The 21,524-nt window shown below is 34.4% G+C and overlaps 1 protein-coding gene across 1 annotated transcript; it reads left to right on the top strand.

Annotated features, from left to right (window-relative positions):
* Positions 1-10,928: 10,928 nt before the first annotated feature.
* LOC126965247 (aladin-like) lies at positions 10,929-19,576 on the top strand. The gene is made up of 6 exons (XM_050808745.1): positions 10,929-11,143; positions 11,217-11,812; positions 12,029-12,241; positions 13,023-13,174; positions 17,403-17,598; positions 17,901-19,576. The coding sequence occupies exons 1-6, from the start codon at positions 11,066-11,068 to the stop codon at positions 18,043-18,045; spliced, it is 1,380 nt and encodes a 459-aa protein (XP_050664702.1). The 5' UTR covers positions 10,929-11,065; the 3' UTR covers positions 18,046-19,576.
* Positions 19,577-21,524: the final 1,948 nt, after the last annotated feature.

Genomic DNA, 21,524 nt, shown 5'->3' with positions numbered 1-21,524 from the left:
TTAATTAAAAATGCAATATCTATTCATAGTACAGATTGATTCATCAATTCCAATATTTTACGGTCAGATCTCACCAGCGATTTTATTAATAAGACTTCGATAAAACAGTCTGTAGGTACTCCTTGAAAATAATATTTAAATATTTTAAAATTTATGAAGCAAACTTTGATGAGGTTTATTTTAAAGCCAATATCTTTAATGAAGTGAGAATTTAAATTGAAGTCAAGTGATAGCGTTTTCTTTTTTCCCTTTGAAAAGTTTTCTGTTTGGCCGAAAATCATTTTAATAGTTTTTCATTGTTCAAATAAAAAATTATACCTGCTTCATTTCAATTAGTGATTTGAATTTTGAACCTATACCCACCATTGTTATGGATCATTTCATAGATCTTTCTTAACGAATTTCCCAAATTAGTTGGCCTCGTTGCTCTTCTATATCTTTTCACATGGAGTTTTCCGAAGAAGGCTTGATACTTACCATCTCATCTGAATGTATGTTACATAATGCAATTTAATCTGTAGGGAAATTTCTAAAAGCTGAGCCTGACAGAAACCGTACTGGCTGCAGAAAACCGTCGCTGATCAGCTGGTGCTCCTCCAGGTATTCCAAGAGCTTATAATCGACTCAACTACTTTGGAGACAATGGAGGTAATGGCATTGGATGGGTCCAAGCGTACACCTTTCTTAGGGATCGGCTTACAATTGCCATAAGCTGAATTTCCTGCTCGTCTCGTCCCTTATTTTCATTAAAAAGAAATACATATATATATATGGTCATTTCAGAGAAGCCACAGTTGACGTCACATTTACATATTGGACTTATTATTCTGGAGAGAGTTGACAAATACAAATATCTTGGGTAATCATGGAAAAGCGAAACGGATATCCGAGTTCGCGTGGAAATTGCTCGCGCGTTTTTTATTAAGTTCAGAAAAGTTCTTTGCAGCCGTCAACTTTCTCCGAAACTCTGTACCAGACCCCTTCAATACTACATTTGACCCGTTGTTATATACAGTTGTGAGGCATGGACCTTAGTGGAAGGTTAATAGGATGCTCCTCATAGGTTGGACGTCTAAAGTGTCTAACGCAGAGGTCTTTTGTTAGTTAGTGCGAACCATCAAACAGCATAAGATCTCGTATCTCAGTCATATACTGCGCAAATATAGGTACCGCCAGCTGCAAACTGTTTGGGTTGGGAAAATGGTGGTAAAACAGGTGTTGGAAGGAGAAAACAGTTTTGGCTCACAAACATTAGGGATAAAACAAATCATGGACAAGGAGAAGTTTAAAAAACTGACTGCTGACCTCCAGTAATGGAGAGGCACGTGAGGCAAGAAGAACATAATAATTTGTTATTTTTTTAAGTGATGACCCCCACTTCTGGGGTTAATTACGAAAATTAAATTTGAAAACAAAATTTATGAACGATGCGGGATCGAACCCGGGAGCTCTCGTGTTCCGTGCGAGCTCTCTGCCACTTAGCCAACCATTCAGGTGATTTTTATATTAGAAAAGAAAATTTATGAACTAAAGTTCATAAATTTAATTTGTGTCATTATTTAACTCAGAAGTGAGTCACTTTAAAAAGTAACAAATTGTTTTGATTTGCAAGAGCGTAAGATCTAAAGTAAATTTCCTAATATGCAAATATTGGGGTTGAGCAGGTTATCAATTGTAAAGTAGATGCTGTAGGTGAAGCCACAACCTAATCATATTAAAATCTTTTTAATTGAAAAATCCTTGGTTTTAAAAATCGAATACAATTTATTTATTTAAAAAAAGATTCTCGGTCTTATCACAAGGTCTTGTCAAACTTGTTTAGTCGTTGAAAAAATGGAATTGACTCGAGAAAATTCTAGAGCGATGATTTATTATGACTTTCGAAGTGGTTTAACACAAAAACAGTGTGTTGACCGGATGATTTCTGCATTTGGTGATGAAGCCCCATCCAAAACCACAATTTATCGCTAGGTTGCTGAATTTCAACGTGGACGTGTCAAGCTCATTGATGATCCCCGTCAAGGTCGTCCAAAAACTGCAGTCACCAAAGAAAACGTTCATGCTGTGCGTAAGCTGATTGAGGAAGATCGACATATGACATACCGCGAAATTCAGGCAACTTTAGACATTGGCATGAGTCAAATACAAATAATCTTGTATGAACAATTAGGTGTAAAAAAGTTGTTTTCTCGATGGATACCGCATTTGCTCTGTGAAGAGCAAAAAGCGGCTCACGATACTTGGTGCATCAGAACTCCCGAAAGAAATGCTGTATACAACATCGTACGAACCCGAAACAAAAAACCAGTCACGAGTTTGGGTGTTCGAAAATGAGTTAAAGCCAACAAAATTTGTTCGTTCACGGAGTGTTGCAAAAAAAATGTTGGCCACGTTTGTCTCCAAAACCGGCCATGTTGGACTATTCCTCTTGAGGGACAAAGAACGGTTAATGCAGAATGGTATGCTAGCATTTGTTTGCCACAGGTCGTTACTGAACTCCGTAAAGAGAACTGCAACCGACGCATCATCCACCATCACGACAATGCGAGTTCTCACACCGCGCACAGAACAAAAGAGTTTTTAGAGCAAGAAAACAATGAATTATTAGACCATCTGCCGTACAGCCCCGACCTAAGCCCTAATGATTTCTATACTTTCCCTAAAATAAAGAATAAATTGCGTGGTCAGAGATTTTCATCAACTGAAGAAGCTGTGGACGCCTACAAAACGGCCATTTTGGAGACCCCAACTTCCGAATTGAATGGTTGCTTCAATGGTTGGTTCCATCGTATGGAAGAATGTGTCAAATTTCGCGGAGAATACTTCGAAAAGCAATAAATACATTTTTAAATAGTATTGTTGTGTCACTTCCTTGATTCCCGAAATTTTCAGTGCCGCCCTCGTAGACATGTTGATTTATAATAAAAATCCATTTGAAAATTCCATCATATCAAAAGATTTTAAGCACCGGAAATTCAATAAGAACCTCAGGATGTTTTCTAAGAGATATCGCAAGAATAAGGGTAACTTATTTATACAAACTGAGAAAAAGTGAAAATTCAAGAATACGCACCGAACGATGAGCATAAAAAAATAACTGGAGCTGGCATCTTCTCACAGGAACTGAATATACACACCTCTATACCCTTAGGCACACACATCCATATTCCAATGCAAATGTAAGCTGCATCAAGTATGTAGAATGAAGTATGCAGAATCAAGGAAGCAGCAAACGCGATACAAAGAACCTGAAAGTACATGGATAAATATCCAAATACTATCCGATAGTATGGTGGTACTGACTGCGGTGAGGAGCAACACCTATAACTCAGCGCTGATATACGAGTGTCACCACTCCTTAGAACCAGCTGCATCTAACAACTGGTTAACTCTGCAATGGATCAAGGGATTCAGCAGTTCGTTGGGGAACGATGCAGCGAGTGAACTTGCAAGGCGGGTGTCAGAGACCCAAGTGGCTGGCCCTGCCGCTACCCTTCAGAAAAATGCGGTCATGGATACGCTCTCTTACAAACCACACAAAACCCGATTGACAAATGACCCAGGCTGTAGACAGTCGAAAGATTCCTGCACTATCGCCACTATCCAAATCATTGTCGGCACCCTAACGGGTCACACATCACTGAACAAGCACCTACTTATAATCGGCGTTACGGACAGTCCGAGGTGCAGGAGCTCTCTAACCAAGGATGAAACGGTCACTCAAGTAATCCTGGAAATTGCTGGGGTGGCCAACCAACGGGCAAAAACCTTAGTAAAAACAAGGTCGCTCCAGGTAGTCTGCGAATACCCTAGGAGTGTTCTGAACTTCGGGAAGGAGCTGGGCTGGTTGGAATGACTGGCCAACACTGCACGCAAAATGGACCCAACTAAGCGGTCTAATTACGGAAACTGGAGCCCATTACCAGAACCAATACCAAAACTGACGGAGAATTTATGTAAATTCACGAAAAATAAAAGAAGATAGAAAATATATCTTTAAATAATATGGGCGTTGGTTTGTGTTAACCTCTACCCATTTCTACAATTACATTTTGACTTATTTATATAGGTACAGTGTTTTTTTTTAACTGGGACAGTATGGGATATCCTAATCCAGAAGACAAAGAAAAAGTGTGTGAGGAAATATTTGCTCTTTTTTTGTTGAAAAAAATTTTGGCCTAGTAATTTTTTGGTCATGCGCAAGTTGTCTATATCGGTGACAAAACCTTTAAATAAATAAATTTTTAGGTTTATCAATTCCATAATAAATTCCAATCACAAAAGGTATAATGTAAAGATTTTCAGTAATACTATAGACTATTGGCCAAAATTATTTTTTTGACTATCTATACCAGAAGATGGCCTGCCGACCGACCATGGTGAAAGCCGTACTGTCAGTCGTTGATCAACTGATCACCATATTTTTTATATTCGTAAATCTAGGTGTTTTTATGGTCCTGGATCCATAGGGATCTCCGCCCCTTCAATCCATTCATTTTTTTTGCGAGACCTTTAAATGCTATTGGCTATAAATATTCCTTTCAATATAAATAATGTCTCCTTATATTTTCATGAGATGAAGAATATTTTAGTTATTTATTCATACCACTGTCATCTTCACTTTCGTGGGAGCTCCCAGGTCTTACATTTTCAACACCTGGACAGGAATAAATATAACATTGTTAAATATTCTTTTTATTCGCAATTAAAAATTTTTCAAAACTCGAGGATCCCGTATCATGTTTAATATGTTTCAACAAATCAAGTTAGACACTTCAGTGTTGATTTGATTTAGTGACGGAACCTTCTTTAGAATAATTCCAACTCACTTAGCACAAATTGTTTGGTGCACATTGGCAGGATTTAAAGACATCATAATTTTTGCATACTTATCCCCCCTGAAATATTTTTCGCCTGAATCATATCTACACCATAAAAATTGCTTTTGTTTTGTTGATCATATAATATTAATTTTCCTAATATTTTGGTCAACGCTCTGGAACGTGCAGTGACTTGAAATAATTTATATATTTATTTTTATTTAAATCTATTATGTTTGAAATAGCAGTAATTACATGGCGATAAGCTACGACGTATAATCCGGCTAATAAAGCGGACAGTTGCTATAAAACGTAGTGGATTTCGGCTCTCTCCGTGTTTTTACAAGATTTTTAGCCGTCATCTGTCAATCTATCAATGACTGCACGTCACAATCGAGTGAATCGCTTTTTTCTGAGAGAGTTTCGATAAGCTGTGAAATATTTTTTTTTCTTCTTTTGGCAAAAGCGTTTACTTTTTGCCAATAACGGAAATTAAAAGATTGGGAAACTAAGTTAAAAAAGGATACGGAACACGGGAAAGGATCAGATAAGTAGAAAGAGGATTGAAACGGATATTAAAAATTTCATAAATATACATATATACTTGCTACTTACACAACATTACAAATATTTAAACTTTAATATGATTCTGAAGAATGAAAGATGACAATATTTTATAAAATTTACATGGATACATAATTAGACAGGATATACAGGTAGGAAAAGGAACATTAAGAGATATTAGATCATTCAGGAATGAGGAGCGGTCGTATAGAGAACATGAAAAGAAAATGTGATCTAGATCACATTTATCGGATTCACATTCACACATGTCAGTAGATACAATGCCTAATCTATTAAGATGAACAGGAGTGCAAACATGACCCAAACGCATTCTTATGATAGAAGAACATACTAACTTATTGCATTTGGCACGGAAAAACCATGGTTTAAATGAAATAAGTGGCTGAAGGTTAAAATATTTCCGGCCTTTTGATTGACCAGTTTCAGTCCAAAGTCTATTCCAACAATCCTGAAGGTGAACTATAGGAAGAGCACCTAGATCCTGGCAAAAAACTTTATAAGGGAAAATGTCGCCATCGACCACGGCTTCATTAGCTAGTTGGTCTGCTTTTATATTACCAGGAATGTCGCTATGGCTGGGGATCCATACAAACAACACAGAAAGACAAAAGTGATTGCATTTATTTAATAGATTTCTTATTTCTATGACAACAGAAGAAATGTTTTTTGATTTAAATGGGAACCTATTGAGAGACTGTAAGGCACTTTTTGAATCAGAGAAAATTATTGTTTTTGGAAGTTTAAATAGAATAATATATTCAATAGCCTTAAAAATACCATAACATTCCCCAGTAAACACCGATGTTTCCGGAGGAAGTTTAATTTTCTGTGATATTTTAAATTGAGCGTGATAGACACCTACACCAACGGGATCCGAGGAGGAATGTTTAGACGCGTCTGTGTAAATATGATGGTAATCAACCCAAACAGTATTTTTAAGAAGATTAAACGAAAAATTTGTACTAATATCATGCTTATTTAAATCTGAGTTAAAATTAATTTCTGGAAGCAACATTAATGCTTCAAAGCTAGTACTGAAAAGAGGATAATTAATGGATCGATGAATAGGAGCTTTTATGTTGATAAATTTCTTAAAACTATTGATTAGACAAGGTGGTTTTTTATTTGACCAATATGCAGATGAATCTATATAATGAGAAAGTTTCTGAAGTTTGTTATAAAGAGAGTGGTTAAGAAACTGAAAAGATCGGAATATAAATTTGTCTGCTAAATATTGACGACGTAGATGTAGTGGAGGATCACCACATTCTACTTGAAGAGCATTGATAGGACTTGACCGCATAGCACCAGAAACTAATCGTAAAGCTTTGGACACTACCAGGCTCCAGCAAGAATGTACCATAATCTAATATACTTCTTATAAGAGCATATAACAATTTCATGCAAAAAGGGTGCGCACCCCACCAAACACCTGACAGACATCTTAAAATATTAAGAGTACGCTCACATTTAGCATTTAGGTAATCACAATGTGGGATACCAGTTAGTTTCGAATCTAAGACAATTCCCAAAAACTTAACATTATCTTTAACTGGAATCTGATAACCCTCATAAAATATAGAAATAGGAGGAGGAGTTCTTGATCTCGTGAATAAAACTATTGTACTTTTTTCAGGTGATAGATCAAGGCCATTTAAGTCCAACCAAGTTTTTAAATTTATCAGCGGTTGTGTTATAGAAGAACTAGCTTTTTCAATAGAAATATCACGACAGTAAATTAATAGATCATCAGCATACTGAAGAACATTTACACTATTAAGTGATGATTTTAAATCGTGTGTATAAATATTATACAATATTGGGCTAAGTACTGATCCCTTTGAAACAAGTCGAGTAATTGAGTTCCTGTCATCTACTTTCAGGGTTATGTATCTTTCGGAAAGCATGTTTATGATAAAATTTGTTAATAGCAGAGGTATATTAAGTTGTAAAAGCTTACTCTTTAAAATACTTATTACGACATTATCATAGGCACAATTTATATCTAAGAACGCAGCTATTACTGATTTATTATTTGAAAATGATAATTGAATTTCAGAAATGAATATACTTAAGCTATCAATAGTACTTTTCCCAAGTCTGAAGCCGAATTGGGATTCACATAATAGACCGTTATGCTCAAGAAACCATTCTAAACGATTTTTTATAAGATGTTCTGTAATTTTCATCAAAACAGAAGAAAGTGCGATTGGGCGATAGGCAGAATGGTCTGAAGAACACCTATTAGGTTTCAGTAAGGGAATTATTTCTTGACGTTTCCACGTGGAGGGGATGTTACCAGATGTCACTATGGAATTTATAAGAGATAAATAATAAAATAAAGCACCATCATCTAAATGAGAGATAAAGGAATACGGAATACCGTCCAGTCCTGGAGCAGAATCCTTAACATGAGACAATACACCTTTTAGTTCAGTGAGAGAAAATATACTGTTTAAACCAAAACAGTTATCATTATTTATATTTATTACAGGGTAAACAATTATTAAGTCTTCAGGAACGAAAGGTGGAGCCAATTTATCTAAAAAGCTATTAACTAAATGAAAAGGGATTGATTTTGGAGATGAATCTTTGTATGCAGATCTAAACCTTCTTATATTTTGCCATACAAGAGATGGTTTGACATCAGGTGATATTGAATAGCAGAAATTTTTCCAGCCATCAAATTTCTTTTTCTTTAGAAATTTTGAAGTTTCTGACATACTCTTTGTAAGAATTTCAAAATTCTCATCAGTAGAACATTGACAGTATGTAATTTCAGCATATTTTCTTCTCTTTACTGCCTCAGTACATTCATTATCCCACCAAGGAGGAGAAGGAATAAAACCCAAAGAGCTATTTTTACTTGGAAATATCTCATTGGCAACCTCAATAAAGATTTTTGCTAAAGAATCTGCACACTGAGATTCTGTACCTGGATTAATTTTTGGAAGTGTAATAATTTTGTTTTTTATTAGATCTTTATATAAATCCCAATCAACATCATTAAGCTTATATTTTGAACGAGGAGAATAAGTTTTATGTAATACTTTATTGTTATTATTGCAGGTTGGAAATGATAATAATAGTGGGAAGTGATCACTACCAAAAGTAGATCGTAATGGATCCCAGGACAAAGAAGAAGCAAGATTAGGTGTAGTGACTGTTAAATCTGGAGCACTTGGGCCCTCGTCAGGATGAGAACGTCGTGTAGGATGACCATCATTTAATATACACAAATTCACTGAATCAAATATATCTATTAATGTGTTACCATAACTATTAGAAGATAAGTAACCCCAGGATTCATGGCGACAGTTAAAATCACCAAGGATCATAAAAGGCTTCGGAAGAATGGAAATAATATCTTTAATTTCATTTAAGATTGCAGAAGAAGGATGAGGTATATAAATAGATACATAACAGATATTTTCAACTAAAGCAGCAATAATAGAAAAATCATTACTGTGAGAAGGAATAGAGAAGAGAGAAAAGGAAAGAGGGTGTTTCACAAGCATGGCTACTCCGCCATGCCCACCCACACGATCTTCTCTGAGACATGAATAACCACGAATCTTAAATAAAGATCCTGGTTTCAACCATGTCTCTTGAAGAGCACAGATATAAGGTTTATATTTATTTAATAAATAAATAAGATCACTTTTTTTAGGAGTGATGCTTTGACAATTCCATTGAAGAACTTTGTCCATTATTTGGTTTATAAATTTGAGTAATTGCAGAAAGTAATAAGGCAGCGTTGGACGGTGAAAATTCATTCGATTGACTAAGAGATTTTATAAGAGAAATAATTAAATCAATTACTGAGGATTCCAAAGGATTTTCATTTTCTTTGTTAATTAATGCACATCCATTAGAGGGTTGGGGAATATTAAAATCCCTTAAAATTTCTTGGTGAGCAGATTTGTCATATCCTTTGCTAAGTGTAGGTGGAGGCTTTGGTTTAACAAAAACAGTTTTTTTATATGAAGTATTGTTTATAGCTTTAGGTGTTGAATGTTGATGCTGGGTTGGAAAAGTATTAGGAGTGATGTTAGGTGATGAGAGTAATGTATCTGCATATGAAATTCGAGAGACAGATGGATGTATCTTTGAAGCTTCTGAATAGGAAATACAGTTTTTAGCCATTGATTCCTTTATAGCTCTTTGTCTTTCATATTCTAAACATTTTTTATCAGTTGCAATATGGGAACCTTTACATAAACAACAAGATATAAAATCATCTTGAACAGAGCAGTTATCACCACTATGTCCTTGACCACATCTAAAACATCTTGGTTTAGATCTGCATTGAGATTTCACATGACCAAACCGACAACAATTGTAGCATTGAATAGTAGGATATATATACAAGTCTACAGTAAGAGAAGTGTAGCACATATATACTCGTTTAGGCAAAACTGTCTATCAAAAGTAAATACCACAGACTCAGTACATTTAAGATGGTTTTGTCCATCAATCATCATCTTTCGTTTTATTCTCCTAATTTTTATGATTGGGCCACAGCCAATAGGAACAGAAACATTATCTTTTATTTCCTCTTCAGACCACTCAGCTGGTACTCCTCTGACTATTCCTATTCTACTCACAGAAAATGATGGAATAAAAGCCTTATATTTTTCATTTTCTAAATTTTTGTTTTCAACAAATGCATCTTGGTACTTAGAAAAAGAAATAGATAACCTATTCCGGCCTATCCTTTTTAAACTTCCATTCACAATATTTTTAATAGAATTTCTTTTGAGAAAACGACCAAATGTAACTGGATGTAAAGTAACATTATCATCGGGAGATGAATACTGTTTCTGAATGTGTACAACAAAAGGAGCAGCATCTAATGAGTTATATAACAGCCTTGCAACAGGGGGCTGTGGCTGTTGTGGAGTGTCTGTGTTATTTTTTTGTATGGTCTCTACTACTATAGAAGAATTATTGCAGGAATCGACTTTGGAAAGAATTTGTTTGTCACTAATGTCTACACATTTTCAATCACTTTCCTTAATATCCTTTTTATCACCACGGTGTTTTCGTCGTCTTTTATTACAGTGTCTGCATATTCTGGGTCGAGCTGACACTCTTTTACGGCCACTAGATGTCTGAGACACAGAACCATCTGTATCCATCGTGCTACCTTCGTCATTATTAGATATTGTCACTACATGACCTATATCAGGGGCTGTCCCCCCAGGATCATCCGGGGGGTCCATCATATCATATAAAAGTGAAGAAGAAGAAGAAGAAGACTAACCAATAGGATGAAATTTACACAAATTAACACTTTAATAAAAACTAACTAGTAAAATATATACAAACTACAACTTATCTGATCAAAATATCTAAATATTTACATGAAATTTAAAAATAAAATGAAAAATTATTAAAATTACGTGCGACCGATCTTAAGTTTCCCGCCCTTTCTGATCGTAGATTTTGTTACTCTGTGAAATATAGGTATTCTTTGTCTCTTTTTCAACGTCATATCATATTGTACCGGCTGTCAGTAGGTAACCGTTTGCCGTTAACAAAAACAAATCTTAAAAATAATCATATTTGAAATATTTTATCGGCCTGAAACTATAGGAAAATATCATAAGTACAACACGTTGAAGGTGTTGAATTTTCTTGCTTCTTAAGTTATAAAAATGTCTATTTTCGATGGATTTCAAGATCTATATGAAAATCATAACCAATCTTTGACCCGAAATGATCGCAATGATTCAGTATGTTGGATTTATTTTATTCTTGTATTTTCTTAATGACTTGTCGTTATATTTAGTAATTATTTATTTTTAGATCAAAAAGCATCCTGTAATAAATGTGACAAGAGATTTACATCATCACAAAATATCGGATGAAAACGTTTCCATGTATATAAATGTTGAAGATAGTTTCTTGAAGAAGATATCAAGTGTCTGGTACAACCAGGGCTTCATGGAAGCACTGAGTATTGCTGCTGATACCAGAATCAATCGGGAAAGCAAATTACTAGCAATAACTGCATCATATGCATTGAAAGTCACAAGTATATTTTCAACATTTCGGTATTTCTTACAACCTCATTTGAAGGATATTGGCCCTAAAATTGTTTCGAAGTATTCCAGAACTAGGAATTGGAGTTTTGCTCCTGTCAAATGTATGACTTGGCATCCGTATACTACAAAAATAGCAATTGCTACAGCAGACGATGCAGTAAGGATATATTGCTCAGATGTCACATTTGTTTCCACTTTAAAGTGTAAGGCTCAGACACATGTGTCGTCAGTCAGTTGGAGACCATATTCAGCTTCAGAAATAGCTGTTGGATGTGAACAAGGTGTTATTGTGTGGACTGTTGATCCTAATTCTATGTTTACAAAGCCATCATCTAGTAATGCAGTTGTTTTGAAAAGGTACTGAAATATAAATTATATAATATAATATCAAATGAATGTTGTGATTGTAACATTTTACAGAACAATAATTGCTAATGATACATTTATTAGTTATAAATGCTGTATTAAAAATCATTGTTTTTATAGTGGATTGAGGATTTATGGAGAAATAGAGTATAAATTTATTTATTCAATTTTTTTCTCTTATGTCTCCCTTCTTGAATATATTTTTAGGTCTGGCCACAGTCCTGTCACAGATGTAAGCTGGTCACCGAATGGAGATTTGCTTGTGAGTTGTTGTGGAGCAGATACCTCAATGCTGGTCTGGGATGTTTCTATGGAAGTTGCAGTGCCATTAAGAAGGGTAGCAGGAGGTGGGATTGTGTTTGCAAGATGGTCTCTGGATGCTAGTAAAATATTTGCTGCCACATCATCTCTTATATTTAGGTTTGTCAATATATTTTATTTGATTAACCCGAGAGTTACACATTTAAATAAAACATGTGTAATTATAACTGTGTTACATTCGTTTCATGTATCAGTTACATTATTTTGACATAGATTTAGATTTAATCTAACTAGAAAGACAAACTTAACTCACTATTTTTGTAGATCTACAAAATTATCTGATTGTTGTTGACCATTTCATTTATGATCTTCATTAAAGATTGAATTCTTTAGTACCTACTTTAAAGCAGTTTTTATAATTTGGTGGTGCCTTTTTGATAGTGTTCATGCATTGTTATTTCTAGATATTATAATAGTATTGATGTTGAGTATTGCATATAATTATGGTGATAATTGTGTGAACAACATTACTTTTAAATAAATTCTTATCGGCAAGTGCACCAGGGCCTAGTGCCCTGCGTTCTTCAGATACACCAAAATCGAAAGTGCCATACACCATAACGTCGTCGCCCAGACCAATTGCTGACCTTTATTTTGTTTATAAGATGGCATTTTGCATGGTCTCATAATTTGTTTCAATAGTTTTCTGATACTCAAATCATCCTAATTATAAAAAATCTATTAATTCACGTAAAATAATACGTATTGAAAGACCGCTGCGCGCGCTCCAAAATCACGCCGATTCAAGGCGAGCAGGGGCACTTGCCGATTTCGGAAGGTTAAGACAAACTTAACTCTGTAACCAGGCCTACAATTCTCAAATTTGGCAAATAAGCAAGCATATTGAAAATTTTATGACAGTAGATTTTTTTGACTTCAGGGTTTGGGACACAATTACATGGACACCAGAACGATGGTGTGCTCAAGGTTGTAGGGTAGTCGCTGCTTGTTGGGGACCAAAAGATATTGTCTTGTTTGCTGCGAAAGGAGAACCTATAGTGTATGCATTAAGAAACACTGGACTCCTCAATGGTAAATTTCATGTATACAATTGGTCATTTAAGATAAACAATAATATGCTGCAAGGTTTCTTATTAATTACTGAAAAATTTTAAAAATTGTAATAATTACAATTTTTTAAATATTTGTGTATTTCTACTAGAATTTCACCAGTGGGAGGCCCCTTTGCACAGAACAATGGCTAGATTATGTGTGCCACAATGGAGCCTTTTTTTGCAGTGAAGCAGTAATGTGTAAGCACTGTTGTGCTTCGGTGCCGTAGCTAGTGAAATTACTGGGCGAATGAGACTTTACACTCAAGATGACGAGCACAATTGTAGTGCTGCCCAGAATTTTTGAGATTTTTAGAATCGTGATCGGCACTGCATTGTATTAGGCAGGGTGTATCAATTACCATCATCTGAATGTCCTGCTTGTAGCCATAAAAAAAGTATAAAAGTATTCAATAAAATGTTATTATCAGTGTTATTAAGATCAACTGTTAAAGTGGTTTTGTTTTATACACTATGGATAAAAGTAGATTAGATCTGTATTCATATAACTGTAGGGAAAAGTTCAACCTGTATGACTATGTTAAAGAAGAGTTTTGCTGGCATTTCTGGTCTGGTGCACCTAGGGTTACCATTTAGTAATTTGAAAAGTTCTGTCAAAAAGCCTGATGTTTCCATAAAAGTCTGGATTTTTAAGTTGATCTCATTTAGATTCCGTTTTTCGCAAAGATATTAGTTAACATGTGTGTTTTAAAACTTTATTACACCTAATTATAAATAGAGATAGAGATAGCTACCACGCGTGAGTCAAGGTCGGAAATTCAGTGATCATTTTTTTAAAGGGCTTTGTGTAAGGGCGTAGCCTATTGTTAATTTGATTACAGGAGTTTCCTTTTCTCTTTTTGGTGGTGGACTTTTTTATGTTTTGTAAGATTAGTTATTAACATAGACATCCGTCTTACATTTTACCATCCTCCGGATATTCCCCCACTCGCCGGGTCAAAACGGCGTTTACAGATAACTCAGCAGACAACGCTGCAAAAACAACTATTACTGACACGGATCTGGCTTCTGCTTCCATTCAGAATGTTTATTGTGACCCAAGTTTAGTTATTGGTTGTAAACAATATACGGATCTTGATAGAGGACCATTTATGATCCATGTTTCTCGTATCGAGGAAGACCCTTCCTCAGGCCAAACTATAAAACCCATTAAATTCGGTCAACTATTATTAAACCTGGTCAGAATCCATCTGAAGCCACCAGCTATAGGCCAATTGCCCTCTCTTCTGCTCTTGCAGAAGTTTCTGAAATCATGTTTAAACACAGACTTGAGTGGTTTTCTTGAAAACAATAATCTCCTTTCCAACTCCCAGTATGGTTTCAGAAAGGGCAAGAGTTCCCTAGATAGCCTAGGTATCCTTACAACTGACATTAGAATAGTACTCCTCAGAAAAGAACATCTTTTGGGAGTTTCCCTTGACATAGAATCTGCATATGATAACGTTTCACTTCCTCTACTCAGGAGTAAACTCAACCAGCTGAGTATCCCCATGAAGTTATCTCGTTTCATATGTAACATGTTGATGGAGAGAACCGTCACTATTAAAGTTCCATCCTCTTACCTCCCTCCTAAGTCAGTTTGGAAAGGTTTACCTCAAGGCTCAGTCCTTAGTCCCCTTCTATATAATCTGTATACCCTCGACCTCAATAGTACCGTAACACCTTTCTGTCAGATATTGCAATATGCAGATGACATTGTCCTGTATTCTTCTGTCAAGTCTATACAAGATTCATCTAATCATTTAAATAACGCCCTTGATTTTCTTGCTGAATACTTAATGCAACATGGACTATCTCTATCAACATCTAAAAGCAAAGTAGTTTTGTTCACAAATAAAAGGATTCTTCCTCCTATTAAAATTAAAATCTATAATGTTGTACTACCAGTTGTTCATAATGCTAAGTTTCTAGGTATTTGGTTAGATCAGAAATTATCAGGTATCAAGCATTTTGCTTATGTGTCACAGAAATGTGAGAAAAATATTAATATTCTTCGCTCATTGTCTGGTGGGGAGCTCACCCCTTAAATCAAAAACTATTATACAATGCCATAATTCGCACAAATTTAGATTATGGCACAATTTTTTTAATCACAGGAAACAAAGCAGGTCTGAATAAATTGGACAGAATTCAGGCTAAATGTTTACGCATAGTATTGGGAGCAATGAAATCCAGCCCTATTAATGCAATGCAAGTAGAATGTGTGGATCCTCCCCTCTCACTACGTAGACAATTCCTTGCCAATAAATTTTTCTTTAAACTAGCTGGCTGCCGAGCTCATCCCTTACTCCAAAAATTAGAACAATTAGCTGTTTTATACAATGATAATAATATTGTACCTGAAGACAAAAGACCTTGCGTTATAAATAGTTACCTTTTATTTTCTCAGCTCTCTAAACCTCTCTTTCAATTCTAAATTGCCTTTATTTTCTATGCCTTTCAATGCTCTTACTTTCCAACCCTCAGTAATTTTAGACTTAGGTGTTGATAAGTTTTCTATAGAAGCAAATAAAACTTTTTCTCATATAATGGACTCAGACATTGGTATAAAATCTACACGGATGCTTCAAAAACAGACATGAGTCCGGTTGGGGCTGCAGTATAGATTCCCTCAACAAGAATTATACTGAGTTATAGCTGCCCACCTACAACTTCTGTGTTTACAGGGGAATCAATCGCCATACTCGAAGCTATTCTATTTGTTAAGTCTCACAACATGAACAATTCTATTATCCTTTCAGACTCTAAAAGTTGCCTCAAATCAACTCTCTCAAATCTGTTTAAGTCAAAAAGTCAGTTTCCCATTATTCTCAAAATAAGAGAAACTTTGAAAGAGTGCTATGAACTCAAGATTAACATAGTTTTAGCATGGAATCCAGGTCACATGGGCATCTCTGGTAATGAAAATGCAGATGCCTGTGCTAGATCAGCTGCTCATTCAGGTTCCTTTCAGTATTCTGAAATATTCACTCATGACTTGTGCTCTACCCTGAAACCCAAGATGTATGAGAGTTGGTCAAACATTTGGCATGTTTCTAAAACTTCAAAAGCAAAATTTTATGGAGAACTCCAACCAGAAATTCCTCAAAAACCTCGGTTCTCAAAATGTAGTATCCTACATTTTGTCGAAATTATTGTTTTACTATGTATCCAAAGTAAAACAATAATCTCGACTATATGTCGCTTACGTTTAAACCACGCCTGCACTCCAGTTTTTCTTGCTAAACTTAGAATAAGAGATTATTCCCTATGTGATTGTGGCCTTGATGAGGGAAACATGGATCATTTGTTCTTCAGTTGTCCCTTAATGCAATCTTCTCTGTACAATTATATACCCGCTGAAGTCCCCCTTCCAACCTCCATTAAATGTCTCCTCTCCCTAGTTTACACTCCTTTTGTAAATATTTTGTGTAAATATATTAAAATAAATAAGATTAAGTTGTAAATATCATTAAGTACTTATATTAATTAATAATTTAAGTAATTCTATCTGTGTATGTTCTTTATAGTGTAATAGCATGTATATTATTTGTTTCAGATATTATAAGAAAATAAAACTATATGTAATCTTAACACCGATCATTACCGTTAAACTTGGAGACACATACTCATAGCTTGGTAGTCTACTTTAACGTGATACTGGCAAATGTGTGGTGTGTCTTCCACAGAAGCCACAGTAGGAAGAATAGAATTGAATTTATTAAATCCAGACAAGTTAGAAAGCCTTACAAAATCAATGGTAACCCTGTGTGCACCCCATAATCAACCTATGTGAAATTCTAGGTCTCTTGACGTTGCATACAGATGTCGCTTAATCTTGTATCTTCCACCGCATCTTTCAAATGTAGTATTCGGAAGAGCTATTTGAGCTGATTCCTGTGCCCAAGTCCACCTTCACACATGACAAGGCACAAAGATGGATATCATCCTCACCATTGGGCTGTGTAGCGTTTTTCTGCAGTGTAGTTCTTAAGAAACTTTCTTCCACATACAACCATACTATTGAATGAGCTACCTCGTACAGACGAGAGAGAAGTGGCAAGTGGTGTTGCAAAAGAATGTGGGAGGTGGTGATCCTCCTTTAAAAAATATCCCTGAGAAATGGAAGAGATATCCATGATGATCATGAATACAATATCTTTTAGTGTGTGCCTTTATGCCTTTTATGCCTTTATGCCTTTTTTCAGGTGCAAAAGATAGCAAAGCACAGCCAGTGTTGGATGTAACAAAAGTACAACTATCGGAGCAATGTATTGGAGGTCCCATCCTTGACATGTGTTGGGATCCTACTGGAAAATACCTTGCACTCATGTTTGAGGAATCATACATAATTGCTGTTTTCTGCACAACCTATATGATGATGCAACTTAATGTTTTTCCTTGGTGAGTATAATTCAGATTATATCTGAGTGTCAGCCAAAAGTCTAATTTATTATATTCTAGTAAGGTCAATGTTAATTGATATGAACACGTCTAAGATCTAGAGATTTTTCTGTAATCAATAAGTAAATCTACAATGCAAAGATAAAATACAATCCAAAAATTGGTAGTTACAAACTTAAACCTTTTGTTACGTCTCAAAACTAATTTACTTCAATGAAATATTGCTTTTAATGAAGGATTTGACATCCAGTTGTAGAATTTCATGCCCGGCATGATAATAATGAAATATTATTTACTTGCAGTTGTTTGGTGCAGCCACAAGACGACTGTGAAATGCCGTCAACTATGGCCTTCCAGCAAAACTTCACTGATGGAGCGTGTTTAACCATAGCCTGGTCTACCGGCAGAGTCCAACACTTCCCAATTATTAATAATGATGAATATTAGTTTTTTAATGTTGTATCTTTAACATCTGTATGAAACTGGTGTCATTAAAAAAATGGCGTTGACTGTTATGTGAATGGTGTGGTTTATAAAAGGCTTAGTTCCATAATTCACTGTGAAAGACTAGTATTTTTTGATTTAAATCTTACCGCAACCGTAATAAGATTGTCTTACAATAACTTCAGCGTTGTTTCTGTGTGCAGATGTCGGTTTCAAATGTTGAATATCATTTTATGCATCTTTTCTTTGTTCGAAATTTTCATGGATTTTGTTATTTCTTTGCTTCTTGCGAGTATAGCTCGATAATTTTATTGTATTTACAGACAGCAACAAATTGTATTAGGACGAAAATTGTCCTAATACATTTTGTTTCTAAGAATAAGCGACACAATCGCTATTGCATGATGATTATAATTCAATTGATTTGAATTGTGTTTCATAGTGGCTTAAAACTTGTTTCATATTGTATGGTCTCCTATAAAACTTGATATAAACTCAAAAGTGACTACTATTTTGAGTTGTTATTAAAAATAATTAATAACGGGGCCATTGAACAAACTTTAATTGCAGATAAATTTGTGAACATACCCAGTAGTCACATTTAAAATGATCCTCGCAGTTTTGTAGTGGGACGGAACCTTATCATATAACAGTCTGATGTGATGTCAGCAGGCAGCCGCTAATAATTTAATTTATTTTCAATAATTATAAATTATCGGTTATATTATACTCACTTATGTGGAATATGTTCATATTTAATAAGAATTTTTGTATACTATAATAGGTAGTGGTGCAAAAAGTTCCTCAAAAACTTAAACTTTCTGTTATGTAATAGTTATTTATGCAACTGTTGTGTAATAAGGGGTATTAAAACACGAATGTGGATTCGACGAGGCGAAGCCGAGTGTGATAATAGTATCACATGAGTGTTTTAATACCTAATTATCAACAGTTACATACAAGACTATCTACACCCAAAATATGAATCCTCTAAAAGATTCTGGAACAGTTAGCTTACTGCTAACATTTTTTTGAAATTCATACAGATACCACGCATCGAGCAATAAGAATGTGGCTGTATGTTGAAACTCTTTGCGCATGAAGGGATAAAAAAAAACATAGGAGTGTTGTTATGAAATTCAGTAAAACATTACAACACTCTTTTGGATGATGTAATGGTTATTAGAACATTGGGTGTTTTAATGTTGGCAATAAGCTAAATGTTTCAGAATCTTTAATAGAGGATTTAAAGCATGGGTGTAGATAAAATAATATAAGTTGATAATGATACATTCAGCTGAAAACTGCTGTAAAGTCATAGTGCAGGTAATGAAAATACAATATTGCTTCATGAGAATAGTGTTCAATTTTTTTTTTATTACATATCTGTTGAGTTTTAGGGACAATAATCTTCAAAACCAATAAATAATACAGAGAAGTTATTTAAATTAAGCAAAGGTTTAATGTGATAAGATATAATGGCGTGAGATGATTTTTTACATAAACAACAAATAAATATAAAGCTGATATTATATTATGTTTGTTTAATATTTTTATTAATCAGCCCAGAATGAATAAACACATTAATTTTATGTTACAAAGATTAAAAGAGTAAACTAGTAGTGATGAACATATTTTTGGAATAATTATCAGGCTTTAGATATCAAAATTGTACATTTGCAGGCTAAAATAATTTGAACAAATTGAATGAAAACAAAATTTATAAATGATGCGGGACACGAACCCGCGACCTCTTGCGTTCCGTGCGAGGGCTCTTCCACTGAGCCAACCGTTCGAGTGACGTTACTTTCATAAAGCTTGATATGTCTTGTTGTTGTTGGTTAGGTTGTGACTTCATAAAGTTTGTTTTCAAATTTGATTTGTGTGATTAATCCCAGTATTATAGTAATTTGAATGAAGGATTGAGTTACAATAATCAATTTATTGTGTATATTTCTGTGTCGTTATATTCGAAATTGTAGTCTTATCAACAAGCGTAGTTCGCGTTACGTTAAAACTTATATATTTCAAATTAGTTATTCTTTTCCAAACTTCATTTTCAAGCATGTTTTTTCTATAGACATGTTCTCTATTGGAACGTCTGAAGTTTTCATAATTATTATTATCATTATTTGACTGCTCGTCTTTGTTTGCATCATTCATATTAATATTTTCATCACTAGCGTATGGTAGTGTAACGACACTGTCTTTTCGGCCTTGTAACTTTGCGTTACAAAATATAAAAACAATACAAATTCGACTTATCATCTCAATATCCAAATTATCTAAATCTATATTCATACTCGCTACAATATCATCTATTATGGCTTCTTTCAGCGTAGGCCTTAAGTCATCCAATTCGTTAATTAAGTTTTTATAAACTTGATCTCTAACTGCGCCTGAAACTTCTTTAACGAAATTAGTTAGTGCTTTTATATTCTTTATTCTATTTTTATTAATGTCTAAATTAAATTTACTAATGTGTTGTATAAATACGTCACGAATATCCCAATCAGTTTTAGCAGCAATTTTATTAACAAGTGCTACAACTTTTTCTTTATCGGCAGCATTATCTCTCTCGTACATCTCTGCATAGTTTCGGATCAAGCTAACTGTTGTATCATTTAAGAAGTTGTAGAAGTCTGTCATAAAGTTCTTTAATTCTCTAGAGCAGATTGTGAATTTTCGACAGGTATTTCCATTCATGTTATCATCTGATTCGTAGACTATCCCCGTTCTTATTGGCTTCTTGGCTTTGTCTTTGTGAAAGCATTCTATATTGTACTGTCTCATTAAGGATTCGACATTTTTGTTCATTAATTGAAAAAATATTTGTAATTTTTTTAAGAATGATTGTACTTCGTTCATTGATTCGTTGAAATTATTTTGATATTTGTTGAGATAGTTTTTCGTAAGATTTTTCCATTGTTGATCCCAAATATTATCAATCATATTTGAGGCTCGCATTTGTTTTTCAGTGATATCTCCAGTTTTCCATCTACACTCTGTGTTTTTAATTTTATCTATTAAACTATCTATGGTTGTCATGACTAATACTTTAGTTTTTTCGGACAGTTTTTCTTTATTTAGCGCCTTTTTAATTTTTTTACGTATATGTTTTAATTTATTGTAATTATTATGCGGTTTTGTTTTCTCTCTCAAAGCTTCAATTATATTTGATTCGTTTTTACCATAGAATTTGTTTACCGAATCGGATAACGAAGTTTCATCTTGTAAATACATTTTTAATTCGTCTATTCTTTTACTTATTGCATTTTCAATTGGTGATTCGTCCGTGGCTCTTAAATAAGTGTTGTGTAATAAATTCGTTCGTATGAATGGCTTCACTAAATTTAAAATCAATTCTTGAAATAATTCGGGGGCTGGGAGTGACCCCGTGTAATATGTTGCCACAGTATTTGACAATATTTGGAATAAAACTGGCAGGAGTCCTGTAAATTTAAATATTACGTGATTGAATG

Source organism: Leptidea sinapis, chromosome 7 (assembly GCF_905404315.1).
Source record: "Leptidea sinapis chromosome 7, ilLepSina1.1, whole genome shotgun sequence".
NCBI lineage: Eukaryota > Metazoa > Arthropoda > Insecta > Lepidoptera > Pieridae > Leptidea > Leptidea sinapis.
This window is presented reverse-complemented; position numbering and strand designations above follow the sequence as displayed.